General features: G+C 43.1%; 1 protein-coding gene across 1 annotated transcript; it reads left to right on the forward strand.

The window, feature by feature from the left end:
• Nucleotides 1–2,596: 2,596 nt before the first annotated feature.
• On the forward strand, nucleotides 2,597–20,420 carry LOC106572963 (plexin-B3). Its single transcript, XM_045696114.1, has 8 exons — nucleotides 2,597–2,700; nucleotides 6,548–6,710; nucleotides 7,449–7,609; nucleotides 9,705–9,852; nucleotides 13,042–13,106; nucleotides 17,573–17,648; nucleotides 18,221–18,295; nucleotides 19,016–20,420. The coding sequence occupies exons 1-8, from the start codon at nucleotides 2,597–2,599 to the stop codon at nucleotides 19,118–19,120; spliced, it is 897 nt and encodes a 298-aa protein (XP_045552070.1). The 3' UTR covers nucleotides 19,121–20,420.
• Nucleotides 20,421–20,666: the final 246 nt, after the last annotated feature.

Raw genomic sequence — 20,666 nt, forward strand, 5'->3', positions numbered from 1 at the left:
AGAGAGACATCGACTACTGCTGCTCTCTCGTATGTCTCAGCCAAGCTCTCCTCTCTCCCTCTCTCTCTCTCTCTCTCTCTCTCTCTCTCTCTCTCTCTCTCTCTCTCTCTCTCTCTCTCTCTCTCTTTCCCTCTCCTCCCTCACTCATACTCTCTCTACTCTACTCTCTCACTCTCCTCTCAGCTCTCTCTCTCCCTCTCTCACTCTCCCCCTCTCAGCTCTCCCTCTCATATCTTCTCTCTACTCCCCTCTCTCTCCACCTCTCTACTCCCTCTCCCTCTTTCCCTCTCTATCTCCAAAATAATAAACACATTACAATTGTCATATTATGTCTATATACAGTGTTGTAATGATGTACAAATGTTTAAAGTACAAAAGGAAAATAAATAAACATAAATATGGGTTGTATTTACAATGGTGTTTGTTCTTCACTGGTTGACCTTTTCTTGTGGCAACAGGTCACACATCTTGCTGCTGTGATTGCACACTGTGGTATTTCACCCAGTAGATATGGGAGTTTATCAAAATTGGATTTGTTTTCTAATTCTTTGTGGATCTGTTAATCTGAGGGAAATATGTGTCTCTAATATGGTCATAGCATTTGGCAGGAGGTTAGGAAGTGCAGCTCAGTTTCCACCTCATTTTGTGGGCAGTGTTGCACATAGCCTGTCTTCTCTTGAGAGCCAGGTCTGCCTACAGCGACCTTTCTCAATAGCAAGGCTATGCTCACTGAGTCTGTACATAGTCAAAGCTTTCCTTAAGTTTGGGTCAATCACAGTGGTCAATTCTGCCACTTTGTACTCTCTGTTTAGGGCCAAATAGCATTCTAGTTTGCTCTGTTTTTTGTTAATTCTTTATAATGTGTCAAGTAATTATCTTTTTGTACGAGTCTGCTGTTAATGATAATGCAGAGGATTTTCCCAAGGTTGCTGTTGAAGCATATCCCACGGTAGTTATTGGGTCAAATTTGTATCCAATTTTGTGTATTGGGGTGATCAGTCCTTGGTTCCAAATATTGGGAAGATGCCAGAGCTGAGGATGATGTTAAAGAGTTTAAGTATAGACAATTGGAATTTGTGGTCTGTATATTTTATCATTTCATTGAGGATACCATCAACACCACAGGCCTCTCTCTCTCTCTCTCCACTCTTCCCCTCTTTCTTATCTCTTTCCTCTCTCCTCTCTCTTTCCTTTCTCTACTCTTGCTCTCTCTACTCTTCCTCTCTCTCTCCTCTCTCTCTTCCTCTCTACTCTTCCTCTCTCTCCCTCCTCTATCCTCTCTCTACACTTCACTCTCACTCTTCCCCTCTCTGCACCTCCTCTATCCTCTCTCTCTACTCTTCCTCTCTTCTTCCAACTCTTTACTACCCTGCTATATGATATAGTTTCTGAGCCTACCTTAGTTTCCTTGGTTTGTGTGTTGACATCGTCGTCCCCCCTCTCTCCTCTGGTCAGACTCTGACGGTGATGGTGAAGAGTGGTGTGGAGGTGCAGCCGTGTCCGGTCAAGGTGTTGGACACTGACACCATCACACAGGTCAAAGACAAGATCCTAGACCCAGATCTATAAAGGAGCTCCCCTTCTCACAGAGACCTGCTGCAGACTCTCACTAGACCTGGGTAAGGAATAGAGGCCTGGGTAAGGAATAGAGGCTTACCAGGGCCTGGGTAAGGAATAGAGGCCTGGGTACAGGAAGCTAGAGGCCTGGGTAAGGAACAGAGACCTGGGTAAGGAACAGAGGCCTGGGTAAGGAACAGAGGCCTGGGTAAGGAACAGAGGCCTGAAAGAACAGACCTGGTAAGGAACAGAGGCCTGGGTAAGGAACAGAGGCCTGGGTAAGGAACAGAGACATGGGTAAGGAATAGAGAATACTTATCTTTTGCTCATGTTGACTCAATGAATAAAATAGCCTAACTTAGAAAATCTCTTTTTGACCCTCTACTAATGAATGTGATGTTTGAACACATAACACACCAGTGGTTTGAAGAACCAATGCCAGGGGAATAATGAACCCATTTTGTTTGTAAAGCACCTTTTCGTTCAACGTTTTGCGGCCCAAAGTGCAAACAGATATTTATTTGAAACCACTCGGGTAATGAGTAAATTTACCTGTGACCTGACATGTGTTAGCTAACCCAGTCTTATAGCATTCCAACAACCCGGGTTTAAACCGGTCTTGTAAAATTCAGACAACGCAAGTTCAACCCAGTCTTATAGCATAGACAACCCGGAGTTCAACCCAGTCTTATAGCATTCCGACAACCCGGATTCAACCCAGTCTTAGCATTCAGACAACCCGGGTTCAACTTAGTCTTATAGCATTCCGACAACCCGGTTTAAAACCAGTCTTGTAACATTCAGACAACCGGGTTCAACCCAGTCTTGTAGCATTCCGACAACCCGGGTTCAACCCAGGCTTTAGCATTCAGACAACCCGGGTTCAACCCAGTCTTGTAGTATTCAGACAACCCGGGTTCAACCCAGTCTTAGTAGCGATTCAGACAACCCGGGTTCAACCAGTCTTGTAGTATTCAGAACCCGGGTTCAACCCAGTCTTGTAGTATTCAGACAACATATAGTGATTTGTCTCGTCAGAATGGCGATCGGGACAGGCGGGTCACCTGATATCTGTCAGACGATGACGTCACAGCGATCGTCCAGGGCGCTGGAAGAAACTCAACACTCTGCAGCACTACAAGTGTAAGAGAGTTACACACACATCCACTACACACAGAGGAGTGCAGAGTGGTGTTCAGCAGGAGTGCAGAGTGGTGTTCAGCAGGAGTGCAGAGTGGTGTTCAGCAGTAGTGCAGAGTGGTGTTCAGCAGGAGTGCAGAGTGGTGTTCAGCAGGAGTGCAGAGTGGTGTTCAGCAGGAGTGCAGAGTGGTGTTCAGCAGTAGTGCAGAGTGGTGTTCAGCAGGAGTGCAGAGTGGTGTTCAGCAGGAGTGCAGAGTGGTGTTCAGCAGGAGTGCAAGAGTGGTGTTCAGCAGGAGGTGCAGAGTGGTGTTCAGCAGTAGTGCAGAGTGGTGTTCAGCAGGAGTGCAGAGTGGTGTTCAGCAGGAGTGCAGAGTGGTGTTCAGCAGTGAGTGCAGAGTGGTGTTCAGAGGAGCGGGGGGTGAGAGGTTAGTAGGTACAAACAGGAAACAACTGGAAGGTGTAGAGCCTGTCTTGTCCAATCAGAAACGTTAACCCCTGTGCTGATGTGCCAGGTCTACCAACTGGAGATAAATACTGTTTATACTGCTATATACTGTTATGCTGGAATACACCAGGTCTACCAGACCGGAGAGAGTAAATACTGTTATACTACTATATAACCTGTTATACTATATAGCCTGAATACACCAGGTCTACCAGACCGGAGAGAGTAAATACTGTTATACTACTATATAACCTGTTATACTATATAGCCTGAATACACCAGGTCTACCAGACTGGAGAGAGTAAATACTGTTATACTACTATATAACCATTAAGTTATACTATATAGCCTGAATACACCAGGTCTACCAGACCGGAGAGAGTAAATACTGTTATACTACTATATAACCTGTACTAGCACAATACACCAGGTCTACCAGACCGGAGAGAGTAAATACTGTTATACTACTATATAACCTGTTATACTACATACTAGCCTGAATACACTAGGTATACCAGACCCGTTATACTAATATAACCTGTTATACTATATAGCCTGAATACACCAGGTCTACCAGACCTGGAGAGAGTAAATACTGTTATACTACTATATAACCTGTTATACTAATAGAAACCTGTTATACTACTATACTGTTATACTACTATAGAACCTGTTATACTACTATATAGCCTGAATACACCAGGTCTACCAGACCGGAGAGAGTAAATACTGTTATACTGCTATATAGCCTGTTATACTATATAGCCTGTTATACTATATAGCCTGTTATACTACTATATAACCTGTTATACTACTATATAGCCTGTTATACTACTATATAGCCTGTTATACTACTATATAGCCTGTTATACTACTATATAGCTTGTTTTACTACTATATAGCCTGTTATACTATAGAACCTGTTATACTACTATATAGCCTGTTATACTACTATATAACCTGTTATACTACTATATAACCTGTTATACTACTATATAGCCTGTTATACTACTATATAGCCTGTTATACTACTATATAGCCTGTTATACTACTATATAGCCTGTTATACTACTATATAGCCTGTTATACTACTATATAGCCTGTTATACTACTATATAGCCTGTTATACTACTATATAACCTGTTATACTACTATATAGCCTGTTATACTACTATATAGCATTTTATACTGCTATATAGCCTGTCATACTACTATAGAACCTGTTATACTACTATAGAACCTGTTATACTACTATATAGCCTGTTATACTACTATATAGCCTGTTATACTACTATATAACCTGTTATACTACTATATAGCCTGTTATACTATATAGCCTGTTATACTATATAGCCTGTTATACTACTATATAACCTGTTATACTACTATATAACCTGTTATAATACTACATAGCCTGTTATACTACTATATAAGCCTGTTGTAATACTATATAACCTGTTATACTACTATATAGCATTTTATACTGCTATATAGCCTGTTATACTACTATATAACCTGTTATACTACTATATAGCCTGTTATACTACTATATAGTTTTCCTGTTATACTACTATATAAGCCTTTTATACTACTATATGCCTATACACTATAGAACCTGTTATACTACTATATAACCTGTTATACTACTATATAGCCTGTTATACTACTATATAGCCTGTTATACTACTATATTGCCTGTTATACTACTATATAGCCTGTTATACTATAGAACCTGTTATACTACTATATAGCCTGTTATACTACTATATAGCCTGTTATACTACTATATAGCCTATTATACTATATAACCTGTTATACTACTATATAGCCTGTTATACTACTATAAGCCTGTTATACTACTATATAGCCTATTATACTATATAGCCTGTTATACTACTATATAGCCTGTTATACTACTATATAGCCTGTTATACTACTATATAGCCTGTTATACTACTATATAGCCTATTATACTATAAACCTGTTATACTACTATATAGCCTGTTATACTACTATATAGCCTGTTATACTACTATATAGCCTATTATACTATATAACCTGTTATACTACTATATAGCCTGTTATACTATATAGCCTGTTATACTACTATATAGCCTGTTATACTACTATATAACCTGTTATACTACTATATAACCTATTTAATACTACATAGCCTGTTATACTACAATATAGCATTTTATACTGCTATATAGCCTGTCATACTACTATATAGCCTGTTATACTACTATATAGCCTGTTATACTATATAGCCTGTTATACTACTATATAGCCTGTTATACTACTATATAGCCTGTTATACTACTATATAGCCTATTATACTATATAACCTGTTATACTACTACATAGCCTGTTATACTACTATATAGCCTGTTATACTACTATATAGCCTATTATACTATATAACCTGTTATACTACTATATAGCCTGTTATACTACTATATAGCCTGTTATACTACTATATAGCCTATTATACTATATAGCCTGTTATACTACTATATAGCCTGTTATACTACTATATAGCCTGTTATACTACTATATAGCCTATTATACTATATAACCTGTTATACTACTATATAGCCTATTATACTATATAGCCTGTTATACTACTATATAGCCTGTTATACTACTATATAGCCTGTTATACTACTATATAACCTGTTATACTACTATATTGCCTGTTATACTACTATATAGCCTGTTATACTATATAGCCTGTTATACTACTATATAGCCTGTTATACTACTATATAACCTGTTATACTGCTATATAACCTGTTTAATACTACATAGCCTATTATACTACTATATAACCTGTTTAATACTATATAACCTGTTATACTACTATATAGCATTTTATACTGCTATATAGCCTGTCATACTACTATATAGCCTGTTTAATACTACATAACCTGTTATACTACTATATAGCCTGTTATACTACTATATAGCCTGTTATACTACTATATAGCCTGTTATACTACTATAGAACCTGTTATACTACTATATAGCCTGTTATACTACTATATCGCCTGTTATACTACTATATAACCTGTTATACTACTATATCATCTGTTTAATACTATATGCCTGTTATACTACTATATAATCTGTTTAATACTATATAGCCTGTTATACTACTATATAATCTGTTTAATACTATATTGCCTGTTTAATACTATGTAAGTACTGAATTATTTTAGAGCTGTTTCCAAAATGTCACCCTATACATATATCAAAGAGATGTACTACTATAGTATAAGGAATATGTTTCCCCCTGTCCAAAATGGCACCCTATTCCCCTTGGTAGGACACTAGTTTTAGGGAATACAGTGCCATTTCAATTTAAGTGTGACCTGGAAGTGTGTCCCTCTGTGCGCTCCGTAGAGACACCCATGTTGGAGGAGGGGAGGAAGGGCTGAGGCTGTGGCACCTGGTGAAGTCCAGCGAGGACCCAGAGATCCCCAAACACAGGAAGAGCAGCATGAGAGAGAGGGAGAGAGCCAAGGCAATACCAGAGATATACCTGACACGACTACTATCTATGAAGGTAGGTACACACACACACAGAGACACACACACACGACACAGACACACACACACAGACACACAGACACACACACACACACACACACACACACACACAGAGACACACACAGACACACACACACACACACACACACACACACACACACACACACACACACACACACACACACACACACACACACACACACACAAGAGACACACACACAGAGACACACACACAGACACAGACACACACACACAGACACACAGACACACACACACACACACACACACACACACACACACACACACACACACACACAGAGAGACACACACACACACAGACACACACAGACACACACACACACAGAGACACACACACACACACACACACACACACACACACAGAGACACACACACACAGACACACAGAGACACACACACACAGACACACACACACACACACACACAGAGACACACACACACACACACACACACACACACACAGAGAGACACACACACACACACAGACACACACAGACACACACACACACACACACACACACAGACACACACACACACACAGAGACACACACACACACACAGAGAGAACAGACCAAGGCTATACCAGAGTTACATACTGTGTTATCCATACTGTTTGAATGTAGATGTAGGAGCTATATCAGTTTTGTGGTATAGATACCTAGCTGGTAAAGTATATATATAGATACCTAGCTGTTGTGTCTCTCTCCTCTCTAAGGGGACGCTGCAGAAGTTTGTAGACGACGTGTTCGTAGCCATCCTCAACACCAAGCGCCCTCCTCCCATCGCTGTGCGTTTCTTCTTTGACTTCCTGGATGACATGGCGGAGAAACACGGCATTGACGACCCCGAGACCGTACACATCTGGAAAACTAACAGGTCCGTCAGACAACAAGTGATTGATTTTATGTTTATTGTTCTTCAAGAGGACCAACAGGTCAGTCAGTCACTGGGTCCTAGTTTGTCTTTCTGTAAAGTCTACAGTGCCTTGCAAAAGTATTCAATCCACCCCCCACCCCCCCCATGGCGTTTTTTCCTATTTTGTTGCATTACAACCTGTAATTTAAATAGATTTTTATTTGGATTTTATGTAATGGACATAAACAAGATAGTCGAAATTGGTGAAATGGAATGAAAAAAAATCACTTGTTTAAAAAATGCTAAAAAATCAAAAACTGAAAAGTGGTGGGTGTATATGTTTTCACACCCTTTACTATGAAGCACCTAAATAAGATCTGGTGCAACCAATTACCTTCAGAAGTCACATAATTAGTTAAATTAAGTCCACCTGTGTGCAATCTAAGTGTCACATGATCTCAGTATATATACACCTGTTCTGAAAGTCCCCAGAGTCTGCAACGCCACTAAGCAAGCGGCACCATGAAGACCAAGGAGCTCTCCAAACAGGTCAGGGACAAAGTTGTGGAGAAGTACAGATCAGGGTTGGGTCATAAAAAAAGATCAGAAATGTTGAACATCTCACGGAGCACCATTAAATCCATTATTAAAAAAATGGAAAGAATTTGGCACCACAACAAACCTGCCAATAGCGGGCCGCCCACCAAAACTCACAGACCAGGCAAGGAGGGCATTAATCAGAGAGGCAACAAAGAGACCAAAGATAACCCTGAAGGAGCTGAAGGGTTCCACAGCGGAGATTGGAGTATCTGTCCATAGGACCACTTTAAGCCGTACACTCCACAGAGCTGGGATTTCTGGAAGAGTGGCCAGAAAAAAAGCCATTGCTTAAAGAAAAAAATAAGCAAACACATTTGGTGTTCGCCAAAAGGCATGTGGGAGACTTCCCAAACATATGGAAGAAGGTACTCTGGTCAGATGAGACTAAAATTGAGCTTTTTGGCCATCAAGGAAAACCCTATGTCTGGCGCAAACCCAACACCTCTCATCCCCCCGAGAACATCATCCCCACAGTGAAGCATGGTGGTGGCAGCATCATGCTGAGGGGATGTTTTTCATCGGCAGGGCCTGAGAAACTGGTCAGAATTTAAGGAATGATGGATGGCACTAAATACAGGGACATTCTTGAGGGAAACCTGTTTCAGTCTTCCAGAAATTTGAGACTGGGACGGAGGTTCACCTTCCAGCAGGACAATGACCCTAAGCATCCTGCTAAAGCAGTGGTTTAAGGGGAAACATTTAAATGTCTTGGAACGGCCTAGTCAAAGCCCAGACCTCAATCCAATTGAGAATCTGTGGTATGACTTACAGATTGCTGTACACCAGCAGAACCCATCCAACTTGAAGGAGCTGGAGCTGTTTTGCCTTGAAGAATGGGCAAAAATCCCAGTGGCTAGATGTGCCAAGCTTATAGAGACTAACCACAAGAGACTTGCAGATGTAATTGCTGCAAAAGGTGGCTCTACAAAGTATTGACTTTGGGGGGTGAATAATTATGCACGCTCAAGTTTTCCGTTTTTTGGTCTTATTTCTTGTTTGTTTCCCAAGAAAAATATTTAGCATTTTCAAAGTGGTAGGCATGTTGTGTAAATCAAATGATACAAACCCTCAAGAAATCCATTTTAATTCCAGGTTGTAAGGCAACAAAATAGGAAAATGCCAAGGGGGGGGGGGGGGGGGTGAATACTTTTGCAAGCCACTGTAAATAATTTTTTAAAAGAAGCAGCTTTTGGTAAGGTGCTGTCTAACAGAACATATAACTAAATAAAATGAAAGTCTTCTCTCTTCTATTATAAACTGCAAAGAGAGAAGAGTGTGAGACTTTCAATGGTCGTTTCTGAGATCGACTGCATCGCAATCAGTGACTGAGCAAACTGACTGATCACCTTGTGTCCTGAATAACTGTCCTGAATAACTGCTGGTTGTTCTTATTCCGTCTTCTGTCGGTGATCAGCAACTGAACATGTGATATTCTTGAACACGGTCATTGTATTTCCTTCCGTAAAACAATAACTTTTCCCTGGATAACCACCTCTCCTCCCTCCATTCCCTCCAGCTTGCCTCTGAGGTTCTGGGTCAACATCCTGAAGAACCCTCAGTTTGTGTTTGATGTCCAGGTGACCGATAGCGTGGACGCTGTCCTCTCTGTCATCGCGCAGACCTTCATTGACTCTTGCACCACCTCCGAACACAAAGTTGGACGGGTCAGTAATTTTTTGTTGTTGATATAGTATTTTTATAGAAATTTCACAATTTTCTCCCATATTAAGAGATTAAAAAAAATAATTAAACATAAAAGCTCAGTTTAAATAAAGGAATTTAAACTAACACATGGAACATACAATGAAATCCTGAGACAGGTAAACAACCACCATTATAAATAAATCCTTGCAGCAGAATAGCTGATAAATCAGTTTCTGGGTGATTTAAATAATGTTCCTACACTTTGTAGAACTGATCTGTTTTAGAATGTAATGTACATGTCAGATATTCTGTGCACAATTGGCACAGCGTCGTCCGGGTTTGGCTGGTTTAGGCCGTCATTGTAAATTGTTAACTGACTTGCCTAGATAAATAAAAATGTAAAAATTCAATTAAAAAAATTTGGTTTTCCCTCACTGCGTAGGTTAGGATGTTGTAAAGCCTCCTCTTATCCACAGAAGTAACATGCCTACTAGGGAGACCTTCTTTAGGGAGTCCTTCTTCTTTAGGGAGACCTTCTTTAGGGAGACCTTCTTTAGGGAGACCTTCTTTAGGGAGACCTTCTTCTTTAGGGAGACCTTCTTCTTTAGGGAGACCTTCTTTAGGGAGACCTTCTTCTTTAAGGAGACTTTCTTTAGGGAGACCTTCTTCTTTAGGGAGACCTTCTTCTTTAGGGAGACCTTCTTTAGGGAGACCTTCTTTAGGGAGTCCTTCTTCTTTAGGGAGACCTTCTTTAGGGAGACCTTCTTTAGGGAGACCTTCTTCTTTAGGGAGACCTTCTTCTTTAGGGAGACCTTCTTCTTTAGGGAGACCTTCTTCTTTAGGGAGACCTTCTTCTTTAGGGAGACCTTCTTCTTTAGGGAGACCTTCTTCTTTAGGGAGACCTTCTTCTTTAGGGAGACCTTCTTTAGGGAGACCTTCTTTAGGGAGACCTTCTTCTTTAGGGAGACCTTCTTCTTTAGGGGAGACCTTCTTCTTTAGGGAGACCTTCTTTAGGAAGACCTTCTTTAGGGAGACCTTCTTTAGGGAGACCTTCTTTAGGAAGACCTTCTTTAGGAGACCTTCTTTAGGGAGACCTTCTTCTTTAGGGAGACCTTCTTTATGGAGACCTTCTTTAGGGAGACCTTCTTTAGGGAGACCTTCTTTAGGGAGACCTTCTTCTTTAGGGGAGACCTTCTTTAGGGAGACCTTCTTCTTTAGGGAGACCTTCTTCTTTAGGGAGACCTTCTTCTTTAGCGAGACCTTCTTCTTTAGGGAGACCTTCTTTAGGGAGACCTTCTTTAGGGAGACCTTCTTTAGGGAGACCTTCTTCTTTAGGAAGACCTTCTTTAGGGAGACTTTCTTCTTTAGGGAGACCTTTAGGGAGACCTTTAGGGAGACCTTCTTCTTTAGGGAGACCTTCTTCTTTAGGGGAGACCTTCTTCTTTAGGGGAGACCTTCTTCTTTAGGGAGACCTTCTTTAGGAAGACCTTCTTTAGGTAGTCCTTCTTCTTTAGGGAGACCTTCTTCTTCAGGGAGACCTTCTTCTTTGGGGAGACCTTCTTCTTTAGGGAGACCTTCTTTAGGGAGACCTTCTTCTTCAGGGAGACCTTCTTCTTTAGGGAGACCTTCTTTATGGAGACCTTCTTTAGGGAGACCTTCTTTATGGAGACCTTCTTCTTTAGGGAGACCTTCTTCTTTAGGGAGACCTTCTTCTTTATGGAGACCTTCTTTAGGGAGACCTTCTTCTTTATGGAGACCTTCTTTAGGGAGACCTTCTTCTTTAGGGAGACCTTCTTCTTTAGGGAGACCTTCTTCTTTAGAGACCTTCTTCTTTAGGGAGACCTTCTTTAGGGAGACCTTCTTCTTTAGGGAGACCTTCTTCTTTAGGGAGACCTTCTTCTTTAGGGAGACCTTCTTTAGGGAGACCTTCTTTAGGGAGACCTTCTTTAGGGAGACCTTCTTCTTTAGGGAGACCTTCTTCTTTAGGGAGACCTTCTTCTTTAGGGAGACCTTCTTTAGGGAGACCTTCTTTAGGGAGACCTTCTTTAGGGAGACCTTCTTCTTTAGGGAGACCTTCTTCTTCTTATTTATTAGAGAACACGAAAAAAAAAAACACGACAGTACAACAGTCTTGCAGGCTATACTAAAAAGCAATGCAAAAACAACTACCCACAAAACCCAAACCAAACACACACCTAATTATAGGACTCCCAATCAGAGGCAACTAGAAACACCTGCCTCCAATTGAGAGTCCAACACCCAAACCTAAACATAGAAAAACTAAACTAGACAGAAAGTAGAAATACATACAAAAACACAAACCCTCTGCCACATCCTGACCAAAACTAATACAATTACTCCCTCTGCTGGTCAGGACGTGACAAAACATGTCTGTGATTTGGGGATATATGAATTCTGTGTATTATTCTTAATTGGATGCTCTAGTACGATTACATATAGATATTGTTTTTGCATATCTCCAAATGTACTCCCACATCTCCTCATCAATAGTAACAGACAATTCTTTCTCCCACACTGGTTTCCCCTCTCTGTGTGTGTACAGTAGAAAACGACCTGAAAGCATCATAAATACATTTACAGATATTTTCCTTTGTGAGATAGATACATCAGGGTTGCCAATCAAGGTAGTGCTCTTTAAAATATAATGTCTTACTTGTAGGAAGCGGAAAAAGTCCCGCTTTGGGAGATTCAATATATTTTTCAACCATCGCTTTTCAACCAAATGACAAAAAATCTTATCAACGAATAAATCATTTAGTCGGCCTGTGCCCCTTATCAAGCCAAATGATAAAACCAGCTTCCAGAAATCCTGGTCCAAAATCTGCGTGGTTAAGAATTGCGGTAAAGACCAGAGGTTAGTTTGGATCTTGGGTCAGTCAATTTATAAAATACATTTTAAAAAAACACAATCTAAAAACACGCTTCTATTTGTTTATTTACTTATTTGAATGAATTTATTATTTAGAGAGAGTATTTTCTAAGTACAGTTAGAGGGAATCAGTAATCATTAATTGGGGTCAGGACAGCAGATCTCGTATTTCCTCATCATTTCTGTTCAGAGTGGATAACGCCGAGGAACAGGAAACTTTGTGTTGTTTAGTATGATGATGATGATGATGATGATGATGATGATGGTCGTTGACAAACATAATCTGTCTAACATCGTGATTTTGATTTCCTGCCAACAGGACTCTCCAGTGAATAAACTACTGTACGCCAGAGAAATCCCCAGATACAAACAGCTTGTTGAGAGGTGAGACAGACAGGCAGGCAGGCAGGCAGGCAGGCAGGCAGGCAGGCAGGCAGGCAGGCAGACAGACAGACAGACAGACAGACAGACAGACAGACAGACAGACAGACAGACAGACAGACAGACAGACAGACAGACAGACAGACAGACAGACAGACAGACAGACAGACAGACAGACAGACAGACAGACCACTGGTTCCCTGTCACATGAGCTAGGTTATTGGAGCTGGGTTATGGGAGCTGGTTATTGGAGCTGGGTTGTTGGAGCTGGGTTGTTGGAGCTGGGTTATTGGAGCTGGTTATTGGAGCTGGTTATTGGAGCTGGTTATGGAGCTGGTTATTGGAGCTGGTTATTGGAGCTGGGTTGTTGGAGCTGGTTATTGGAGCTGGTTATGGGAGCTGGGTTATTGGAGCTGGGTTGTTGGAGCTGGTTATTGGAGCTGGTTATTGGAGCTGGTTATTGGAGCTGGTTATGGGAGCTGGTTATTGGAGCTGGTTATTGGAGCTGGTTATTGGAGCTGGTTATTGGAGCTGGTTATTGGAGCTGGTTATTGGAGCTGGTTATTGGAGCTGGGTTATTGGAGCTGGTTATGGGAGCTGGTTATTGGAGCTGGTTATTGGAGCTGGGTTATTGGAGCTGGGTTATGGGAGCTGGTTATTGGAGCTGGGTTATTGGAGCTGGGTTATTGGAGCTGGGTTATTGGAGCTGGTTATTGGAGCTGGGTTATTGGAGCTGGGTTATTGGAGCTGGTTATTGGAGCTGGTTATGGGAGCTGGTTATGGGAGCTGGTTATTGGAGCTGGGTTATGGGAGCTGGTTATTGGAGCTGGTTATTGGAGCTGGTTATTGGAGCTGGTTATGGGAGCTGGTTATTGGAGCTGGTTATTGGAGCTGGTTATTGGAGCTGGGTTATGGGAGCTGGGTTATTGGAGCTGGTTATTGGAGCTGGTTATTGGAGCTGGTTATTGGAGCTGGGTTATTGGAGCTGGTTATGGGAGCTGGTTATTGGAGCTGGTTATTGGAGCTGGGTTATTGGAGCTGGGTTATGGGAGCTGGTTATTGGAGCTGGGTTATTGGAGCTGGGTTATTGGAGCTGGGTTATTGGAGCTGGTTATTGGAGCTGGGTTATTGGAGCTGGGTTATTGGAGCTGGTATTACAGTGTTCTGTGGGTATTGTTCCAGGTATTAGAGTGTTCTGTGGGTATCGTTCCAGGTATTACAGTGTGTTCTGTGGGTATTGTTCCAGGTATTATAGTGTTCTGTGGGTATTGTTCCAGGTATTACAGTGTTCTGTGGGTATTGTTCCAGGTATTACAGTGTTCTGTGGGTATTGTTCCAGGTATTACAGTGTTCTGTGGGTATTGTTCCAGGTATTATAGTGTTCTGTGGGTATTGTTCCAGGTATTACAGTGTTCTGTGGGTATTGTTCCAGGTATTATAGTGTTCTGTGGGTATTGTTCCAGGTATTACAGTGTTCTGTGGGTATTGTTCCAGGTATTATAGTGTTCTGTGGGTATTGTTCCAGGTATTACAGTGTTCTGTGGGTATTGTTCCAGGTATTATAGTGTTCTGTGGGTATTGTTCCAGGTATTATAGTGTTCTGTGGGTATTGTTCCAGGTATTATAGTGTTCTGTGGGTATTGTTCCAGGTATTACAGTGTTCTGTGGGTATTGTTCCAGGTATTATAGTGTTCTGTGGGTATTGTTCCAGGTATTACAGTGTTCTGTGGGTATTGTTCCAGGTATTACAGTGTTCTGTGGGTATTGTTCCAGGTATTATAGTGTTCTGTGGGTATTGTTCCAGGTATTATAGTGTGTTCTGTGGGTATTGTTCCAGGTATTACAGTGTTCTGTGGGTATTGTTCCAGGTTTTACAGTGTGTTCTGTGGGTATTGTTCCAGGTATTATAGTGTTCTGTGGGTATTGTTCCAGGTATTATAGTGTTCTGTGGGTATTGTTCCAGGTTTTACAGTGTGTTCTGTGGGTATTGTTCCAGGTTTTACAGTGTGTTCTGTGGGTATTGTTCCAGGTATTATAGTGTGTTCTGTGGGTATTGTTCCAGGTATTACAGTGTTCTGTGGGTATTGTTCCAGGTATTATAGTGTTCTGTGGGTATTGTTCCAGGTATTATAGTGTTCTGTGGGTATTGTTCCAGGTATTATAGTGTTCTGTGGGTATTGTTCCAGGTATTATAGTGTTCTGTGGGTATTGTTCCAGGTATTATAGTGTTCTGTGGGTATTGTTCCAGGTATTATAGTGTTCTGTGGGTATTGTTCCAGGTATTACAGTGTTCTGTGGGTATTGTTCCAGGTATTACAGTGTTCTGTGGGTATCGTTCCAGGTATTATAGTGTTCTGTGGGTATTGTTCCAGGTATTACAGTGTTCTGTGGGTATTGTTCCAGGTATTACAGTGTTCTGTGCGTATTGTTCCAGGTATTATAGTGTTCTGTGGGTATTGTTCCAGGTATTATAGTGTTCTGTGGGTATTGTTCCAGGTATTACAGTGTTCTGTGGGTATTGTTCCAGGTATTACAGTGTTCTGTGGGTATTGTTCCAGGTATTATAGTGTTCTGTGGGTATTGTTCCAGGTATTACAGTGTTCTGTGGGTATCGTTCCAGGTATTACAGTGTTCTGTGGGTATTGTTCCAGGTATTATAGTGTTCTGTGGGTATTGTTCCAGGTATTATAGTGTTCTGTGGGTATCGTTCCAGGTATTATAGTGTGTTCTGTGGGTATTGTTCCAGGTATTATAGTGTTCTGTGGGTATTGTTCCAGGTATTATAGTGTGTTCTGTGGGTATTGTTCCAGGTATTATAGTGTTCTGTGGGTATTGTTCCAGGTATTACAGTGTTCTGTGGGTATTGTTCCAGGTATTATAGTGTTCTGTGGGTATTGTTCCAGGTATTATAGTGTTCTGTGGGTATTGTTCCAGGTATTATAGTGTTCTGTGGGTATTGTTCCAGGTATTACAGTGTGTTCTGTGGGTATTGTTCCAGGTATTACAGTGTGTTCTGTGGGTATTGTTCCAGGTATTATAGTGTTCTGTGGGTATTGTTCCAGGTATTATAGTGTTCTGTGGGTATTGTTCCAGGTATTATAGTGTTCTGTGGGTATTGTTCCAGGTATTATAGTGTTCTGTGGGTATTGTTCCAGGTATTATAGTGTTCTGTGGGTATTGTTCCAGGTATTATAGTGTGTTCTGTGGGTATTGTTCCAGGTATTACAGTGTTCTGTGGGTATTGTTCCAGGTATTATAGTGTTCTGTGGGTATTGTTCCAGGTATTATAGTGTTCTGTGGGTATTGTTCCAGGTATTATAGTGTTCTGTGGGTATTGTTCCAGGTATTATAGTGTTCTGTGGGTATTGTTCCAGGTATTATAGTGTTCTGTGGGTATTGTTCCAGGTATTATAGTGTTCTGTGGGTATTGTTCCAGGTATTATAGTGTTCTGTGGGTATCGTTCCAGGTATTATAGTGTGTTCTGTGGGTATTGTTCCAGGTATTATAGTGTTCTGTGGGTATTGTTCCAGGTATTATAGTGTGTTCTGTGGGTATTGTTCCAGGTATTATAGTGTTCTGTGGGTATTGTTCCAGGTGTTACAGTGTTCTGTGGGTATTGTTCCAGGTGTTACAGTGTTCTGTGGGTATTGTTCCAGGTATTACAGTGTTCTGTGGGTATTGTTCCAGGTATTATAGTGTTCTGTGGGTATTGTTCCAGGTATTACAGTGTTCTGTGGGTATTGTTCCAGGTATTACAGTGTTCTGTGGGTATTGTTCCAGGTATTACAGTGTTCTGTGGGTATTGTTCCAGGTATTATAGTGTTCTGTGGGTATTGTTCCAGGTATTATAGTGTTCTGTGGGTATTGTTCCAGGTATTACAGTGTTCTGTGGGTATTGTTCCAGGTATTATAGTGTTCTGTGGGTATTGTTCCAGGTATTATAGTGTTCTGTGGGTATTGTTCCAGGTATTACAGTGTGTTCTGTGGGTATTGTTCCAGGTATTACAGTGTGTTCTGTGGGTATTGTTCCAGGTATTATAGTGTTCTGTGGGTATTGTTCCAGGTATTATAGTGTTCTGTGGGTATTGTTCCAGGTATTATAGTGTTCTGTGGGTATTGTTCCAGGTATTATAGTGTTCTGTGGGTATTGTTCCAGGTATTATAGTGTTCTGTGGGTATTGTTCCAGGTATTATAGTGTTCTGTGGGTATTGTTCCAGGTATTATAGTGTGTTCTGTGGGTATTGTTCCAGGTATTACAGTGTTCTGTGGGTATTGTTCCAGGTATTATAGTGTTCTGTAAGTATTGTTCCAGGTATTATAGTGTTCTGTGGGTATTGTTCCAGGTATTATAGTGTTCTGTGGGTATTGTTCCAGGTATTATAGTGTTCTGTGGGTATTGTTCCAGGTATTATAGTGTTCTGTGGGTATTGTTCCAGGTATTATAGTGTTCTGTGGGTATTGTTCCAGGTATTATAGTGACATCCACAGTGCAGCGTCTGGCTGTTACCAAGAGATGAACTCTACTCTAACAGAGCTGTCTGGGGTGAGTGGATTTACTACCTCTCCTCTCCTCCCCTCCTCACCCCCTCTCCTCTTCTCTCTTCCCCTCCTCACCACCTCTCCTCACCTCCTCTTCTCCTCTTCTCTCCTCCCCTCCTCTCCCCTCCTCCTCACCACCTCCCCTCTCCCCTCCTCCTCTCCCCTCCTCACCCCCTCTCCTCTTCTCTCCTCCCCTCCTCACCACCTCTCCTCACCTCCTCTTCTCCTCTTCTCTCCTCCCCTCCTCTCCCCTCCTCTCCTCTCCTCACCACCTCTCCTCTCCCCTCCTCCTCTCCCCTCCTCACCACCTCTCCTCTCCCCTCCTCCTCTCCTCTCCTCTCCCCTCCTCCTCTCCCCTCCTCACCCTCTCTCCCCTCCTCATCACCTCTCCTCTTCCCTCCCTCCCCCATCCTGTCCTCCTCTCCCCTCCTGTCCACTCTACTCCACCTAGCTCTGCTCTACTTTACTGTGAGATTATTATGGAGTCTATGCAGTTAAATATACATTATAGATCATGTTGTTGTGATGTCCAACACAGTAGATTGTAACATTGTGTTTCCATGTCTGACTTTTCAGAGTTTTGGATCAGACATGAACAGTCTGGTGGCTCTGCTTGAGTTGTATAAATACATCAACAAATACTACGACCAGGTATATATATATATATATACACACACACACTACACACACACTACACACACACCACCCCACCACCCCACCACCCCACCCCACCCCACCACACCACCCCACCACACCACCCCACCCCACCACACCACCCCACCCCACCACACCACCCCACCCCACCACCCCACCCCACCACACCACCCCACCCCACCACACCACCCCACCCCACCACACCACCCCACCACACCCCACCCCACCACACCCCACCACAGTCCACCCCACCACCCCACCCCACCCCACCCCACCACACCCCACCCCACCACAGTCCACCCCACCACCCCACCCCACCCCACCCCACCACACCCCACCCCACCCCACCACCACCCCACCACCCCACCCCACCCCACCCCACCACACCACCCCACCACACCACCCCACCCCACCACCACCCACCCCCCACCACACCACCCCACCCCCACCCCACCACACCACCCCACCACACACCACCCCACCACCCCACCCCACCACCCCCACCCCACCCCACCCCCCACCCCACCACACCCCACCCCACCACCCCACCCCACCACCCCACCCCACCACCCCACCCCACCCACCCCACCCCACCCCACCACACCACCCCACCCCCACCCCACCCCACACCACCCCACACCCCACCCCACCCCACCCACACCCCACACCACCCCACCCCACAGTCCTTTCTAGGTAGTAATGTTGTTGTCTCTGTAGATCATCACATCTCTGGAGGAGGATGGAGCTGGACAGAAGATGCAGCTGGCCTATCGTCTACAGCAGGTCGCCGCCCTGGTGGAGAACAAGGTCACTGACCTTTAACCCCTGATCTCTGACTCCTGGCCTATCGTCTACAGCAGGTCGCCGCCCTGGTGGAGAACAAGGTCACTGACCTTTAACCCCTGATCTCTGACCTGGTGGAGAACCACAGACGGACAGAGCTGCGTTTAGTACCACAGAACGTTACAGCAGAGAACGCGAAACACTCAGATCCACTTCCTCTCATGGGGTTCTTTTTTTTTCTCCCCGGGGCGGACCCACTCTCGTCTGCATATTGCTCCCGCCCGCGGAGGGGCTGCCTCAGAGCGAAACATCTCACGGGAAAAATAAATTCTGTTAAGGGGCGGAGTTGTTTCTGCGCCAGATATTATGGAGGAACTGAACTCAACGCGGGGAAAAGCACACTTACACAGACCATTTAAATAAACTATCTTCCTCATCCACCGTATATGCTTTATGTTGTGTGTGCGTGTGCGTGTGCGTGTGCGCGTGTGTGTGTGTACATGGTTCTGATGTTGCTTCCAGAGGCAGTTTGGAACTCGGTAGTGAGCGTTGCAACCGAGGACAGATGATTTTTACACGTTTCAGCACTCGGCTGTCCCGTTCTGTGAGCTTGTTGTGGCCTACCACTTTGTGGCTGTGCCGTTGTTGCTCCTAGACATTTCCATTTCACAATAACAGCACTTACAGTTGACCCGGGCAACTCTAGCAGGGCAGAAATGTGATGAACTGACTTGTTGGAAAGGTGGCATCCTATGATGGTGCCACGTTGAAAGTCACTGAGCTTTTCAGTAGGGTCCATTCTACTGCCAATGTTTGTCTATGGAGATTGCATGGTTGTGTGCTTAATGTTATCCACCTATCAGCAACGGGTGTTTCTGAAATATAATCCCCTAATTTGAAGGGGTGTCCACATACTGCTGTCATGGGTGTAGATGTATGTTCCAGGGCGTCTGTATTGCAGTCATGCTGCACAGATGATAACATCTGACACGGCCTATATTAACCCCCTGAGCTGTACAGGTCGACTGCAACGTGGACGTCCTGTAACGAGCCCACAGTCTAGTCTTAATGACAGTCTATAACCACCGTTTGGGGGCCTCCGCCCAGCAGCTCTCCAGCCTGTCAGACTCTCTCAGTACTCTACCTACAGATGGACGGTTTTTAGCAAAACCTTTCTTTATTAACAGTAGTTTTGTGAACATCTATATCCTTGAATACCAGGAAATACAAGCTCAATGTCTGGTGGTGTTGTAAAATGTTTTATTCCCACCCTCTCCCCCCTAATGTCTTGTTGTTTTGAAATCCATTTTCCAATTACACACTGAAGATTTTAAAGCAATTTAACCTGTGTGTTCTGTGCTGTCTTGTAGCTGACCACTGAACTCAAAACGAGATGTTTACTGCAGAACAGAGACGTCTTGTTGTTGTTACACATTTTCACCTGTTTCACTTCTCTGTTGGGGTCTGAACCTAGCCTGAGTACCAGTCTGTTGGGGTCTGAACCTAGCCTGAGTACCAGTCTGTTGGGGTCTGAACCTAGCCTGAGTACCAGTCTGTTGGGGTCTTTAAAGTGTTGTCTTGCCAA

This window comes from Salmo salar, chromosome ssa15, assembly GCF_905237065.1.
Source record: "Salmo salar chromosome ssa15, Ssal_v3.1, whole genome shotgun sequence".
NCBI classification, from domain to species: domain Eukaryota; kingdom Metazoa; phylum Chordata; class Actinopteri; order Salmoniformes; family Salmonidae; genus Salmo; species Salmo salar.